Source organism: Chanos chanos, chromosome 14 (genome assembly GCF_902362185.1).
Source record: "Chanos chanos chromosome 14, fChaCha1.1, whole genome shotgun sequence".
NCBI classification, from domain to species: domain Eukaryota; kingdom Metazoa; phylum Chordata; class Actinopteri; order Gonorynchiformes; family Chanidae; genus Chanos; species Chanos chanos.
This window is the reverse complement of record NC_044508.1, coordinates 2777052-2791896: the sequence shown is the minus strand read 5'-3', so window position 1 is coordinate 2791896 and position 14845 is coordinate 2777052. Positions and strand designations below refer to the sequence as shown.

Here is a 14845-nt window from a genome sequence, read left to right as displayed (position 1 = left end):
CCTCTTTTGACCCTCAAGGTCTTAATGTTTTATACTATTTGCCAAAAGGCATTAAATGGTCAAAAGAATGTGTGACAAAAAAAAAAAGATGAAAAAGGAAAGAAAAGAAAAGCAAGGGAAGGATCTTAGCCCCTCCTTTCATGGCGTTTGATTGGCCAAACAAAGGAATCTTTTGTTTTGAAATTACTATGCTAATTAAGTTGACCATGTCAAGCTCTAAGTTATTGTTTTCTTTTGAACAGATATACTGTTATTATTATTTTTTCAAATATATTTTGTTCTGATTAGAACAAACGTGAATTACTATTGTTTTTATTTTGTTTTTACATCAATGTGAATACGTTTAATTTTTTTTGAGAGAGAGAGAGAAAATATTAGTGTATTAATATGTTAAAACGCTCATTAACACAGCTCTATATAAATAGTAAGTGTTTCAGGTTGTGGGATCCAGCGTGCTCCCATGTAATACTATGTAATATTGTGGATTACATATATATATATATGATTTAGTTCTGATTATGTTCTGAGACTAAATCTGGGTCCTTTTGTCTTCCAGACGCATTTTTTTTGTTTGTTTATGTTATAGACTAAGTTGTCATACAGACAGCACTGCTAATGTAGGCCGGGTCTTGCTAGGAAGAGGCAAAACAGAGAGAGAGAGAGAGAGAAGGAGCGAGGCAATGCTAGGAAGACAGAAAACATAAACAGTGAGAGAAAAAGTTAAGAGAGGGTTGTAAAGAATGTAGAACAGTCACTAATGCCAAAGTCTTTCTCTGTTGGGAAGGTAGAAATGTTTTTTTAATTGGTGCCCCGAGCAAACAACCAGAAAAAGAAAGATGAAAAAAAATCAGAGTGAGAGCCAAAATGCAGTCAGGTGGTTTTAGATTTTAGTACCCTTCCCATCTTAAGTTCTCCTGGTGCTGAAGCAACTGGAGGTTGGGAATAAGGTTTTCATCTTGCTGCAGTTTTATTACTGAGTTGAATTGATTGGTGAATGACTTGTAGCATTATGCCAAGGGGGTGAAAAATATGAGTATGAATATTTAATGGTGCCAGAGTATGTGGCCTGGGATGGCGACTGTGGTGTTTGATGATTGACACCTGGTCTTTAGTAAGCACAAAACCAAGCCTTGCTGCTGGACAGAGTCGTTAAAAAGAATGGAGAAAAAACAGTGCTGCTAACTGGTACCATTAAGTAGTCTTCATAAGAGATGCGTTTTACCCAAACTTCCGTTTACTGACAGGTTTTCATCATAATTTCTGTGGTTTCGATAGTGCAGTGTTCCCCAAATCCAGTCCTTGAAGTCCAGGGTCCAGCTGTTTTTCACATAAGCTAAACACTGTGGTCTCTGATTGGCTGAAGACCATACACACCTGTTCTGCAGGTGGAAGTCAGACTCCAAATTATGAGGTCAAAAAAAAAAAAACCCATCAGGATTCCAGAGTGACTTAAAGGAATAGATTTGAGGTTCCTTGCTTATAGTGCCTTTATTTAAAGCCAACCAGCGCCCCCTTATGTTTATGAAGAGTACTGACAAGATTTGTATCCAATGCTGTGCTGGTCAGGGGTTGTGCATTTGGCAAAGTTTGAAGGAGAACACCTCTCCTCTTTCTTCAGCTCTCTTTCTCTGCTTGTGTTCCTTTGCCTCTGCTTGTACATACATGTACCTCAGCTAGCTGCGCTGTTCCCTCACCTGCTAAATAATGTGTATGACAATGGCAATGTAATATTAATATCCAAATAACAAAGTGCTCACGTGAACACAGATTAATTACGCCTCTCGTCTTTATTTCCAATTCATCGAGTCATTTCTGGAGTGTTTTCATAATGTCATGTGTGTGCTGTCTGTTTAAAGAGAATAAAGTGAAGGTGGTGATGTCATAAAAGAATAAAATGAGGCCAGAGACGGTGATGTAATAAATGAGAAAATAATGAGGGAGGAAGTAGTGATGTCATAATCAAACCCACGGAATGTTAACACGATGATCAAAAGAATGTTCAGCTCCTTTAGAATCAACAGAAGTTTCATCTGCAAGAGCAGTGGAGAATGTTAAAATGACCTCTCTTTGAAGTAACATTCTCCCAGTCAGAGATAACCTACTTTAGAGAGGGCTAGTGTGGTATTTAAGTGGGGTTTTTTTAGGGCAGTTTGTGAAATTCTGAGATAGACTAGGCTTCCTACATCAAAAATGTATCGATCCATTTTTCTGGATCTTTCCATTTTTCTGAATCCATTTAGAAAGAACTCGAACCATTTAAACCATATTTTTTTTTATTGACATTTACTCCTTACATGTTTTAAAAAGGTTAAGAGCAAATTCTGTGCTTTGTGATTAAGTCTCTCATAGTGAGAACAGTGGACAGAGCTGATAATAGCAACTGCATGACGACTCAGAATGTTAAACAGATTTCTGGACTGCAGTCACAGAGAAATACCAATCTGTCATGCTGGGTAGCAATCATGAGCAAATGAACTTAATGTCTGCGGTACATGTAAGTCAGCGGATGAAATCAACACAGTGTAACTGAGGAGTAAATTACTCAAAACATAAGGTAATAACCATCAGACAGAGAAAAGAATACATTAGAATTGTTACTCTTTCCTCCTATGCTGTACCGTCTGACCCAAACCGAACACGCACTTACAAACACACACCCTGAGAGCATTATCCTTCCTCTAGAGCATCCTCACCCAGTGTATGTGTATGTACATTTTCACCAAGAGAAGCTCCAGCACACCAGACCGGGCTTTTTTTTGCGTTCTGAGGATTAATTCTCTTGCTGGAGGGGAAAACAGAGAGAGACAGGAAGAGAGAGAGAGAGAGAGAGAGAGTGAGACAGCTGTGTTTGAATAACATGCCCATTTACTATGCGGATGTTATTCGGAATAAAACTCCTAACTCGTCACAACAGTTATGGGTTATTTTTTTTCTGTTTTTGGACAGTGCTTTCAGAGTTTCCATATGAAAGAAGCCATAATTCATCGAATGAGACAAAGATTCAGTTTCCTTAGCTGTTAAAAACACAGAGATATAACAAGAGCAGGTGGTTTTGTCATACGAAATGCTTGAAAGAAAGTAGTTTTGATGATTTGTTTTATTGTTCTACAACCTTAATTTTAAATTTAATTCACTGTGATATCTTTCTAATATGTCCCATTGTTTCAGTCCTTGCTGCTGTGTAGTTCTACCTTGGTGCACAGAGGCCTCAAGACTCAAGATATATCCATTTGTAATCCATTAACGTTGAAGTAGATCTCTCAGAATCATGCTCATGGCTTCTTTATGTTCCAAAACACTACGTACAGACACTTTTTTCGTTAACGAATGAATTTGGACGTTGCTCAGTCTCCGTTTGGAGCTTTTGTCTCTGTGGCCATGAACTTGCAAGTAATTTAGGCATCCAAGCAAATCTTATTTTCATCGAAGTCATAAGAGTTCTGAAATATTTGTTCTTTCATCTCTGATTATTTGTTAGCTAATACATGTCTATTCACATACATTTTATCCAATGTTTCCTGTCTCCAAATCTTTTTTTTTTTTTTTTTGAATTCTGCTTGGATATTAGAAGTCACACTGTGCCCACGCCATAGTACTGTTAAATGTTCATTTCCCAGAGAACATTTTTTCTGGAGTTGCACGGTGTTCATTTTCAAATTACGCTACATCTGTTAACCCCCGCATTGCCAACTCACCACATAACCACTGTTCTTCACATGCACTCACAACCTCCTTCCCTCTGCTGAGTGTTGAATGTCATTGACATGGTAGAAGCGCTCACTTTTACACTCTGTCAGGTAAGTTAACAGTTAGCAAATTGAACGCTTTGGATGACTGACTCACAGAGTAGAGACAATCTTGCTGGCCTATGTGTCAGGTTATGTATGTAGACTCCAAGCTCTGGATAGTTCTCCCTAAACACAACAGCTGCGTTTTTCTCACAGTGGCCACGACTGCCACCCTTTTTTTCAAGATGAAATTATTTCCTGTGTAAGAAATTGGACAGGAAATGTATTTTTGCAGAAACAGAAGAAGCAAAAACAAAAAACTTCCTTTTTTGAACAGGCGCTGAAATTGTAGGTGTTTTTTTTTTCCTCATGCCCTCTTTACCATTGCTTCGGAATTGAGATCCGACATTTTGATCAATTTAACTGTGAAGAATCTCAGTGTGTACACGGAGAACGAAACCATAATTTATAAGCGGCAAACCAATAGCTCTGGTCACCCCAGCTGACCCTGATTTGCCATGTGTCAGTAGTTACAGTGACACAGAGTTATACTAGAGATGCTTTTGTGAAAAGAGAGAGGGTCTAGAGCAATGCCCTAACCGTATCATGAGGAGCCTTTGGACAATTCATTTGTTGTCCATTTAAACATGAGGGAGCACGGAAAGCATGTAACCAAGTCAATTTATCATATGAATCACCCAATCAAGATTGGCTGATTCAGCTGTGTTTTTGCTAGAACTTAACATAAAACTGAAACTGGGGGACACTAGCTCAGTGTGTAGTACACAAATAAAATTGTAAAACTGACAGACAAACAGATAAAACAGAAGTTGAGATCCTTAGCTAGTTGACTAGCGATTAATCATTTTTCTCCCCATCTGTTTCAAGAATGCTGCCTACTCTCATTTTTAACAAAAAAGAGACGACGCTTGTCAAAAGTTTTCTTATGAGAAACTTCGGACTTTCTTAGAATTGAAAGACGTGTATGAAGATGCCAAAGGTATCAAAGTGTGAAACTAAAAGTATGAAGACAAGAAGCACCGCATTCTTTACCACAGAAATGATAATGTAGCTTTCTGTTTTCTCTTTCAGACCCCCCCCCCCCCCCCCCCCCCCCCCCGCTCCAAAAAAGGTCCTGATCACTGCATAGTGTTGGGCTGTTTTCTTGTTTACAATGGATAAGAAATCAGGAGGAATCCATGTCATTATTTCCAAATAGCTTTGTGAATCTGGGATGCAGCATTGCCTCATTTTTTGTGATACTACCCAGAAAAGAACATATGTTTGTGATATATTTGTGATATAACCCTTTCTTCCGAATGGTCTGCTTAGACGAAGCCTCACTGTGTATTTCTGGGCTTCACTCAGTACTGTGGGTTTGTCATTCCCAGAGGCAGGAGACAGAGACAGAATTCTACTGATGAAGGGAATGAGGTCAGACCCTGACTGGCTGAAATGATGTCATGTGACACAACTGTCCGGTATTGGTCACTGACAATGCTGAACTGCCCAGGGGTCAGGGACGCAAGACCAGTTATATCCCAGGTTTTGGTTCACATTTATTCCAAATAAGAAGCATTCCACCCTGTCCTCAACCAAAGAGTTGAAAGACAGTGTGTATCTGAGGGTTGAATTGCTCGCCATGCAAGACCTCCCTCCAGGCCTTTCCTCTGGAACAAATTTAATCTGAAAGAATAATTCCTGTGGACATGAAAAGCCAACCAGTGATGATGATGATGATGATGATGATGATGATTAGTAGTAGTGGTAGTTTTTGTTGTTGTAGTTGTAATAGTATTAAAGATATTGTTGTTGCTGTTATTAATGTGGAATTATCAACACATCTTTACATATTAATACATACAAGTAAACTTTATTCATGCCGGCCAAGGAGAACAAGGGGGTAAACATTACGGACTGGATTAACACCAGGGTTCCAGATATAGTAATTTTCATTTATTTATCCTTTTTTTAAAGTCTCTGTTTCAAGGGAGTCATAACTAATATGACACTGCAGCCGGGTTTCGCTTTTCTGAATTATGCTCTGTCAATTTACTAATCCGAGCAGACCATGTGGTATCCTACTTTTTCAGCTCTCCCAGAATGAACGTGAAAGTGCATGTGGGTGTCAGGCTACAGTGCGGCTTGTTTGGATTTCTGTAAGCTGCATTTGAAAGTCCTGGGTATTTTTACTGTGCATATCAGTTTCAGTGCATATTCGATTTCCGTATGACATGTCTGAACGCGTCACGGATGTCATAAATCCCAATGAAAAGACATCAAATGAAGCAACTGCAGTCCAGTGAATGGGCCGACGCAACACACGCGCATGACTAGTAGTTAAAAACAAGACGGTTAGACGAACAACATCGTTCTCTCTAATGTGGTGAGGTGAACACAGTGATCTGGGATCAAGAAGGCTCGAATAACAGACACAAGAGAGGAAGACTATTTAGAACAGCCTTTTCCTCCTCTTTTCTGCTTCTTCAGGAAAGTACCCGCAGGTACGCATCTGATAACGTTTTTGTTTAATTTTTGCTGTCGTCACAATGACTAGATTCATATGTATAAAGTAAAAGAGAAAGCCGATTCTGGATCAGTTCTAAGGTCATTTTTCATGTTCAATTTTGAACCTTGTCTGTGCAGACTGCCTTACTGCGGCGCTGTGGACTCTGGGAACAGTTGAAAGATCCGAAGATGGCGGCGAGCAGGCGGCTGCACAAGGTAGGATCTTTTACCTCACTCTTATTTTTTCATTCATAATTAGGTCCGAAGACAGTTAACTTCTCGTCACGTTGGATTCAATGTTTATTTAATGTAGAAGGCATCTGTATCATTTGTTTGGGTGAATTTCACCCCCTTTCCTGGTTCGTATTGTGATTTGCCTTAGAGGAGGACAGTCGGCTCGCGAAACATTTCCAAACAGAGGAAGAGGGAAGCACCGGTACTCAAAGGCCGGGTAGAAAGCTACAGAAACCGGCGTGTCTGAATATTCACTGAACTGCTTGAGGGACTGGCAGTTTACTATTTCAGTTCAAAATCGCGGTCTCGCACGCTCGACAGCGGAATTTCGGCTAGATCAGCGCTTCCTTCAATCATTCATTCGCCCTGTCCTCATGTAAAAACGGCCACAGCTAATTCATGGTGTCTCGCAAAAAACTAAGCAGCTAGCTGATAGATAGCTTCTGTGGAGAATAAGTTAGCTGTACTTTGAAGTCGAAACCAATTGTTTCGAACTTCATCGACTAACTCACATAACGGACATTATGAATGGGAAACCAGTGAATACTGAGACCGACCCTTTCTTTGTCAGAGTGCGCAACAAAAACATAAATAGTTCATTGGATTGGCAGGTCAAAATTGTTTGAGAGCTAAAGTTAGCCGGTCAGGCTTTTGTAGCATTTAGCTTGCTAGCTGCGTATCTTAGCTAGCTACGCCCTTACGAAAAACCGAAAGCGTAACCGGTTTTGTCTTCTTGACTGAAGGTACTTGTAGCACCCATTCAAAACCGAAAGAAGCGACAATCGTCGTTTGTTTTTTACCACATAGTTCACTTAATCTTTACTGGCCACTAATCTTTGTCGGAAGCTTTGAACTCGACTAACCTTGGACAGCAGAATTGGTTTAATTAAAAGTATGACGTCGGTTACGATAACAAATATTCGTAGCACTATTGGTTGACTCTAGCCGCTTAATTTAGCTATCTGTCATTCCGGGAATTGAACTGCACGCGGAAAGGTGTCACAGAATGCTCGTGTCTTGTGGTCACTTCCTGATCTGATAAGTTTCGTACACGTTAGGTTATGTCTTACAGTCTGAGAGGAAACAGTTATTGCGAGGTAAAGATGTTGGTATGGTCGATAAGCACGAATATTCAATGACCTCACGGAAGTTATTCCCCTGTTTTCGTGCATAATTGCGATTAATCATCTCTAAAGAGATGTATGGGCCGTAGATCTGATTGTTTTAGTCGTGCACTGATCTGTATATCAATTTATATCAGTAAAGTATCGAAAGTGAGTTAAAGACTGTAGGGTCTAGCATTTGTGTAGATTAATGGCTGTCATACCCATTTTAGAACTTATTTCTTATTTTACCTCAGTGGCTGCAAGAACATTTACTTTGGCATACTAATTTTCTCAGAAAAGAGTCAGGTCTATTGAAAGAGATCAGCTTGTTTGTCTCTGTTGTATGCATTTGCCTTGAATGGTACTTAGCTACCAGACATTTATTTATGAATATGTTTTTTGTGTGTGTGTTTTTGTTTTTTTCTCAGGAACTTGAAGAAATCCGCAAATCTGGAATGAAAAACTTCCGTAACATTCAAGTCGATGAATCAAACATTTTGACCTGGCAGGGGCTGATTGTTCCGGTGAGAAAGTTTCACGTTTTCATTGGGAGAGTGAATATGAATTCAGTCCATCAACTGGAGACCTCCCTGTATATCACATATGAACTTTTTAAATAACTTTAGGATTCAATTTCCATTCATTTTCTTCATCGAAAAATGATTTAAACCGTGTTCTTCCCTTAAGGTTAAGTTGAGTCAGACCTGAGCAGCAGATGTTTTCACATATGTTCATGATGTTGATGATTGAAACTGTAAGCTTTGTTGTTAGCGTGGCACTCTGCCTCATTGCTGGTCATAAATCAAAGTCACATGATCACCAGACATTCCATTGAGAGCAAGCAGAATTTGGATGCTTCCTTTATGACATCACTGTCGGCTTCTTCAGCGTATTATCTGCGTCGTTTGGTACAACTGAAATATGTGTCCTCGCTGACACACATGCTCCTTGCTGTTTTCCTTTTAAGGACAACCCTCCGTACGACAAAGGAGCGTTTAGGATCGAGATCATTTTCCCCGCTGAGTATCCGTTCAAACCGCCCAAGATCACCTTCAAGACCAAGATCTACCATCCTAACATTGATGAGAAGGGACAGGTCTGCCTCCCAGTCATCAGTGCTGAAAACTGGAAACCAGCCACCAAAACCGACCAAGGTGAGAACGTCTTCCTCCGCCTTCAGAGACAGAGCGACTCAGTCTTGATGCGCTCTACCTGAAGGTCTGTTTCAGTCGCAGCACCATCCAACGTGGCCTCGTGACTTCAGATGATAGCATCCAGTATAAAACCAATGTCATTGATAGCATGGATAAATGTGAGAGATTTTTCCCTACTCCAGGACACAGCGGTGAAATTGAAGTGTTTAGGCGCTAGCTCACAAGGCTAAGAGCATGAAATTTCTCTGTGCCCAGGCAAAACCTGACTAAGCCATTCATCCATCCATCCATTCATTCATTCATTCATTCGTCTATCAAGAAATATGCTTTTAACTCCGTTTACCTTATTGGTTTTGGGCGGGCTGATGTAAGCTGTTTACTTTGTTATTGTGTTAACACTCTCTGCTGTATGTAGAGACTGGTAGTCTTCAGCCCTGTGAGAGAACACAGTGTTCTTTTTCTTTTCTCTTCAGATTTACACCCTTTTTTTTTTTTTTTCCCCCCCTCCCATTCTGGCATGTCAGATTTCCTGTATTCTCATAAATCCCCCACCACTGTAAACCCACTGTGGGCCAGTATGCGGGCCTGTGAGGAACTGAGCAAGGTCAAGCCCAACTAGGCTGCACTTAGGTCCACTTCCTACTGTACAGGTGTTAACACAGCAGCCTAACACGAGCAGACGGCCACGCCCCCCTACCGCTGTGACATGTGGAGTCACTGAATTGCTTATGGCTTTTCTCGCAGCCCGTCAACACCGGAGCAGGCAAAGCACGGCCCAGCGCGTTCTTATTGACTCCCAGTCCAGCCGCGTGTAACGTGGCATTTGAATTGCAGGATGATTTGCCCGCCATGCCACCCATGTATCGCCGACCAGCGCAGACAAACACAGTGCACGCAGGCCGCTAGAAGCAAAGCCCTCGTTTAGCTGTAAACCACAGATGTCCTGTTTATCGGTCAGACGCTGCTTTTTCTTCACAACCTAGTTTGCCTCAAATGCAACCTGGCTGAAATAAAAAAAAGAAAGATGCTTGACATGGTAGAGAACAAATGTCCATCCGTGATAGGCCCGTGAAAACGCCAGTCAAATGAATGGATAAATAAACCAGGGGACAGAGCGTGAGATTATTTGAATGGGCTCCTCAGACTTTTCCATGAACAACAGAGTGGAAAGTTACAGGTTACTTATTTGGGAAGTAAACAGAGTATTGTTTCCTCATTTACAGGAGTAACCTTTTCTGTTACTCTGTTTGTGTGAAAAGTAGCCCAGTGCTAACTGAGGAAGCCCTGATCCTTGGTGTAACATAACTGGTTGTGACCTCAGCTCTGATCCCTCATGTGTGATGTCACATTCTGGCCAAGCCTCATAGGACAGTCACAGAAGATAATGTGCCGTCACCCTCATGTAGTGAAACTGTTTTGATTTGTTGTTATTACTGTTGTCCATTCCTTTGGTTGTGACACTTTGGTGTTGAGTAGCAAGACCCTAGTGGGGTTTGTTTGAATCTGGATAGAAGCGGGTTTTTTTGTTGTTATAAATAAGTGCAAATGTGTCTTGTTGGTTTGTAATGTGGTGGGGATGTGGAAAGTGGAGGAGGGTTTGAGTTGAAGGTACGAAGGTGTGGCTAGCTTAGCACGTTAAGGTAAAATACCTTTTATTTTGTTTTCTGTTTGTTCCCTTTTTTTTATACCTAATCTTACCCTACACAGAGCTAGAGATGGTAATAAAGAGGAAGGTTTGAATGGGTTAAAACCAGGTCTCAGGCACTCATATTGTTCATAGTCAGAAGGAAGTTCGGAATGTTGGAATTCAGAATTTGGAATGTTAGATCTCTCATGATCCTGGGTGATACAGACATAGCAATAAATCAGCCCTTATCTATAAAACTGTGCATACAAACACAAACATTAGTCTTCTCGGGCGTGGCAGGGGACACGTTCGGCTGCGTTGGACAGGGAACACTTTCCGTTGTCGTGCTTCAGCAAAGCCTAGCGTAAGTGCTGCACCTGTATGGTTGCTAAGGGAAGCAGGGTCAGTGTCTGCACGGAACCTGTTCCCATGGAGACGCCCATAAACCCTTCGGGTGTCAGCAGTCGGCTGACTTAGCCTGTTTGTGAGGATGCTCACGCTAGCCTTCGCTCTTCCAGTTCAGTGCATGGCTTGTGCCGTGACTGGGAATTAGGATAATAAAAGAAACTGGTCAGTCCAAACTGGGAGAGGATGGTGTGACATATGAAAGACAAAAAGGGGAATGTATTTAATCAGCCAGTGACATTTGACGGGTCTGGTGTTTGCCTCTTTCTCCAGAAAATAATCAGCAATTTTGGTTCAACCCAGTCAGTTCTTCTTAGAGTGTTTTCTTTTGCCTTCATGTTGTCATTAGCCTTTATATGCCTAAGAAACCTAATCATTCATGCTAACCCTTTACTGAGGCACTTTCCAACAACATACACCTTATTTTTGCTAAACTTTGGCTAATTAGCTGAGCTCAGGATGTATTGGTGTGATACGTGAGGTTGAGCGTGTTTGTTTGTGTTTTTTTCATTGCAGTTATCCAGTCGCTCATTGCCCTAGTGAACGACCCCCAGCCTGAGCATCCTCTGAGGGCTGACTTAGCGGAAGAATACTCAAAGGACCGTAAAAAATTCTTTAAGAACGCAGAGGAGTTCACAAAGAAACACGGAGAGAAGCGGCCAGTGGACTGATTCACAAACACACACACAAACCAAACCTGACGAGTGTGTAGCCCCCTGCTTCCTCCTCCTCTTCTTATTCACATCCTCTCTCTCTCTCTTTCTCTCTCTCTCTCTTTCTTTCTTTCTTCTTTTCCTTTGCCCTACACACACTTACAGACACAAACACACACACACACACACACACACACACACACACACGTCATCCTAGTTGAGCCAGTGAGGCCCGTCACTCCTGCAGGCTCCTTGGTGAAACAGGACTCGGGAGATGCTCTCAGTTTTCGAGTGTTCTCCACCTGGTGTTTTAGCTTTGAGTCTGTCACTAACTTTCTACGATTATTTTTTTTTTTTTCTTAAGTTCAAAAGAGAGAAGGAAAAAAAAAAAAAAAGAAGTTTAAAAAAATTGGTTTAGAGAAGCTGTTATTGAGTCAGGAATGTTGTGAGGAGAGATGTCACAGAATCAGGACAGGCCAACGTTGAGCCCCTTTTGATGCTGAGATAAGCAGCATTGCTTTAGCACTGTTCTTTAATCTGAGTTTGATCGATGATCTGCTTCATTCAGAAGGAAAAAAAAAACAAACCCATAATTTATAATGTATTATTATTACTGACCACCCCATCCTCATGCTGACTTGGTGTTTTAGCCCTCCTTCATTCTTCACCTTAAAAAAAAAAAAATCCCCTTAGTTTGAAATCGAGAAAGAAACAAGGTGCTGGGGGCTGGAGAGCTTGAAACTGGAGGCGTTGCAAAAAAAAAAAAAAAAAAGAAATCATCAAAACAAACAAAAAAAACCTTTTCATACATCTCTTTTTCTCGTTTTTTTTTTGTTTGTTTGTTTTTTCTGAGGGGGGGGGTGGGGGGGCTTCTTCCATTGCACTGACACACCCTCTCAGTCCTCCAAAACAGCAGCTCTGTAGTCTACTATATAGACAGGAACAATGTGAGTCTAGCCACCAATATTAGCCATGAGTGAGTTTCAAAGTGGAAAACAAGGAAGGTTATGAATGAGTGAAAATGCCCATGGCTAAAAAAAAAAAAAACCCAAAACAAAAAAACTTCTCTAGGATTATAATACATCTTGTACTTTGTTCATTTTTCGGCTCAGGTGGAGGGGGGGGGGAGTGGAATCACGCCTCCCCAGCCAGCCTTGAAAGTGTAGAGAGTTTTGGGTGGGGGGGGCGTGCAGGCACCTGAGAGGTGGAGAACGCGACCGGCCGAGTGACGTTAAAACGCTCTTTTTACCTGGCGAGATCAAACGCAGTCACCGAGAGAGAATTTCACAGAATTTACACTTTACACTCACTAAACACCCCGCCTACAGACAGGCTAAACTGTCCAATCCGACGCATTATGGATCTGTTGCCCCGCCCCCTTGGAAGCCTATGATGAACGTCAGATGAAGGTGGTATATCTTGGCACTTTGGAACAATGGTTTTATGACAGTGTCGTTTCTTCACATTTCCACGACCGGTGCTGTGCTGTTCCATGCGAGAGCGGCGAGCTGGTTCAGAATTGTCCCGTGTTTTATTTTTGTTTTTGTTTTTTTGTTGTTTTTTTTTTAAACACCAGCTTGTTGAATCACTTCATAAGGCCAGACTACTCACTGTTCTTCTTAGAGAAAAACAAAAAAAAAATCGTTTCAACATTTTTATTGTTTTTTTTTGTTTTTGTTTTCTTTTTTTTCCCCCACAATTCATCATCACGTGTTTGCAGACTCCCCTTCCTTTTTTTCATTCAAATGGATTAAAATCTGAAAAGAATAAAATGAATGAAAGATTGAGTGATGACGCATTACAGTTCATTTACATGTTCTGATTGGAGGACCTAGTGGGGCGTTTGGACTCTGAGTGGTCCTCTCTTTCCTAATAAAGCCGGCTAACCAATCAGAGCCTTGTCTGGCATTTTCTAGTTATGAGGAGTCTGGGTGATCTTGTTGAAAATGTGGACAGTCGATGTGCAGCAGGTGGGTTGAAGATTTTGCTTCACACGGTCACAAATTTGAACGGTGAGTTCAGTGACGGATGATAAGAGGTAATCAGTTATGCTGGTTGATCTTTAAACTTTGACTCTCAGTGCTGCGAATTACAAAATGACCAGCAGGGGAGTGCCGTTTTCTTCTTTATGGTTAGTTTCAGTATTGAGCCACAACTTAGCTCTAGGACACTGATATTCAAGTCCAGCCTTAGTTATGAAAAGTCTTTCCTGTAAATCATCACCAAGACACATTTTTTAACAAAACACTCTCATGTGTGTTTTGTCTGTCAATAGACACACCCACAGTGTGCTAAATCAGAACTGTTAGCTTGCCGCTTCCTTGCTGTATGTCAGGCCTCAGGAATGGATGTGAAAACCTCTGCCCTGTTATTCTCTGGATCTCAAAATTTAGATACATTCAAAAAAAAAAAAATCTAGGTATTGAAAAATAATTCTTTTTGTTCTCCGAGTCACTGAAAACAGAGTTACAGGTCTGCAGTGACATTTGGACTACTGTGGGGGTTAAACGTGATGTTTGAAGCTATTTTATCCACAGTGAATTATTTTCCTCAGCAAACTCAAATTTTGCTTTTGTTTCAAAGCTGTTTTTAATCCTGACCAAATACTATGACACAGGCAAATAAACTGAAATATAAAAGGTTTGTTCTTTATTAGTTGGTCTAGCATAAAGAGGTGAATAGAAAAAAACAAAACAATCGTTTTTGGCCAATCAGATGAGGTGATTTGCTTTGGAACAGAGATGGGATTATATATCAGTACATTACCCTGTTGTGTTCCATCAGGTTTCGTGGCTGTTTACAAACCGTGACACTTAAAATGGTCTTTTATCCTTTAAATATCTCTTTCCATATTCTGTGAAACAATTTCAATCCACTAATTTCAACATGTCTAATGTTTAAGAGAATTGTGCTTTTAGTTCAAATTACATCACAAGAAAAAAAATATATATATATGCAAAAAAACATTCGTCACAGAGGACTTAAGGAAAATATAGCGTGTTTGAGAACATCATTCAGTCGGACTGACTCATGCTTCCTCAGACAGTCATATTCTCCCATATCTCTAACACAAGTTAAATAAAGTCTGACTCATGTTTCACCTACACAAGACAAACAGACCGTGTTTAGTCACAGGGGACTTTACAGTTAGTCACGTGAATGCAGTAAACATGTCATTAAATGAAGGAACTGTCCAACAGAAGAAATCAGGAGTGTTCCTATTGCACATTCTGCTACTTTTAAGCCTCAACTCCTGACGCCGAGCACATTTCTGCCAGAGAAACCATTTCTCTAGCCAATCAGAGCAAATTTCTGCCAGAGAAACCGTTTCTCTAGCCAATCAGAGACTTGAACTGGTTTTAGTGAAGCAGCCATCCCATCCCAACAAATACAGCACCTTGGTTTGTAAGCTGAATCTTTAACATAAAGT

The 14845-nt window shown here is 40.7% G+C and overlaps 1 protein-coding gene across 1 annotated transcript; it reads left to right on the top strand.

The window, feature by feature from the left end:
- Positions 1–6093: 6093 nt before the first annotated feature.
- ube2l3b (ubiquitin-conjugating enzyme E2L 3b) lies at positions 6094–11552 on the top strand. The gene is made up of 5 exons (XM_030791412.1): positions 6094–6232; positions 6375–6452; positions 8005–8100; positions 8544–8730; positions 11279–11552. The coding sequence occupies exons 2-5, from the start codon at positions 6426–6428 to the stop codon at positions 11431–11433; spliced, it is 465 nt and encodes a 154-aa protein (XP_030647272.1). The 5' UTR covers positions 6094–6232; positions 6375–6425; the 3' UTR covers positions 11434–11552.
- Positions 11553–14845: the final 3293 nt, after the last annotated feature.

Excerpts from the sequence above, each read along its gene's own strand:
- ube2l3b (XM_030791412.1), top strand. The coding sequence starts at position 6,426 with ATGGCGGCGAGCAGGCGGCTGCACAAG. Across the intron at positions 6,453-8,004 it reads CGAGCAGGCGGCTGCACAAG|GAACTTGAAGAAATCCGCAA; the intron begins GTAGGATCTTTT and ends TTTTTTTCTCAG. Across the intron at positions 8,101-8,543 it reads GGCAGGGGCTGATTGTTCCG|GACAACCCTCCGTACGACAA; the intron begins GTGAGAAAGTTT and ends TTTCCTTTTAAG.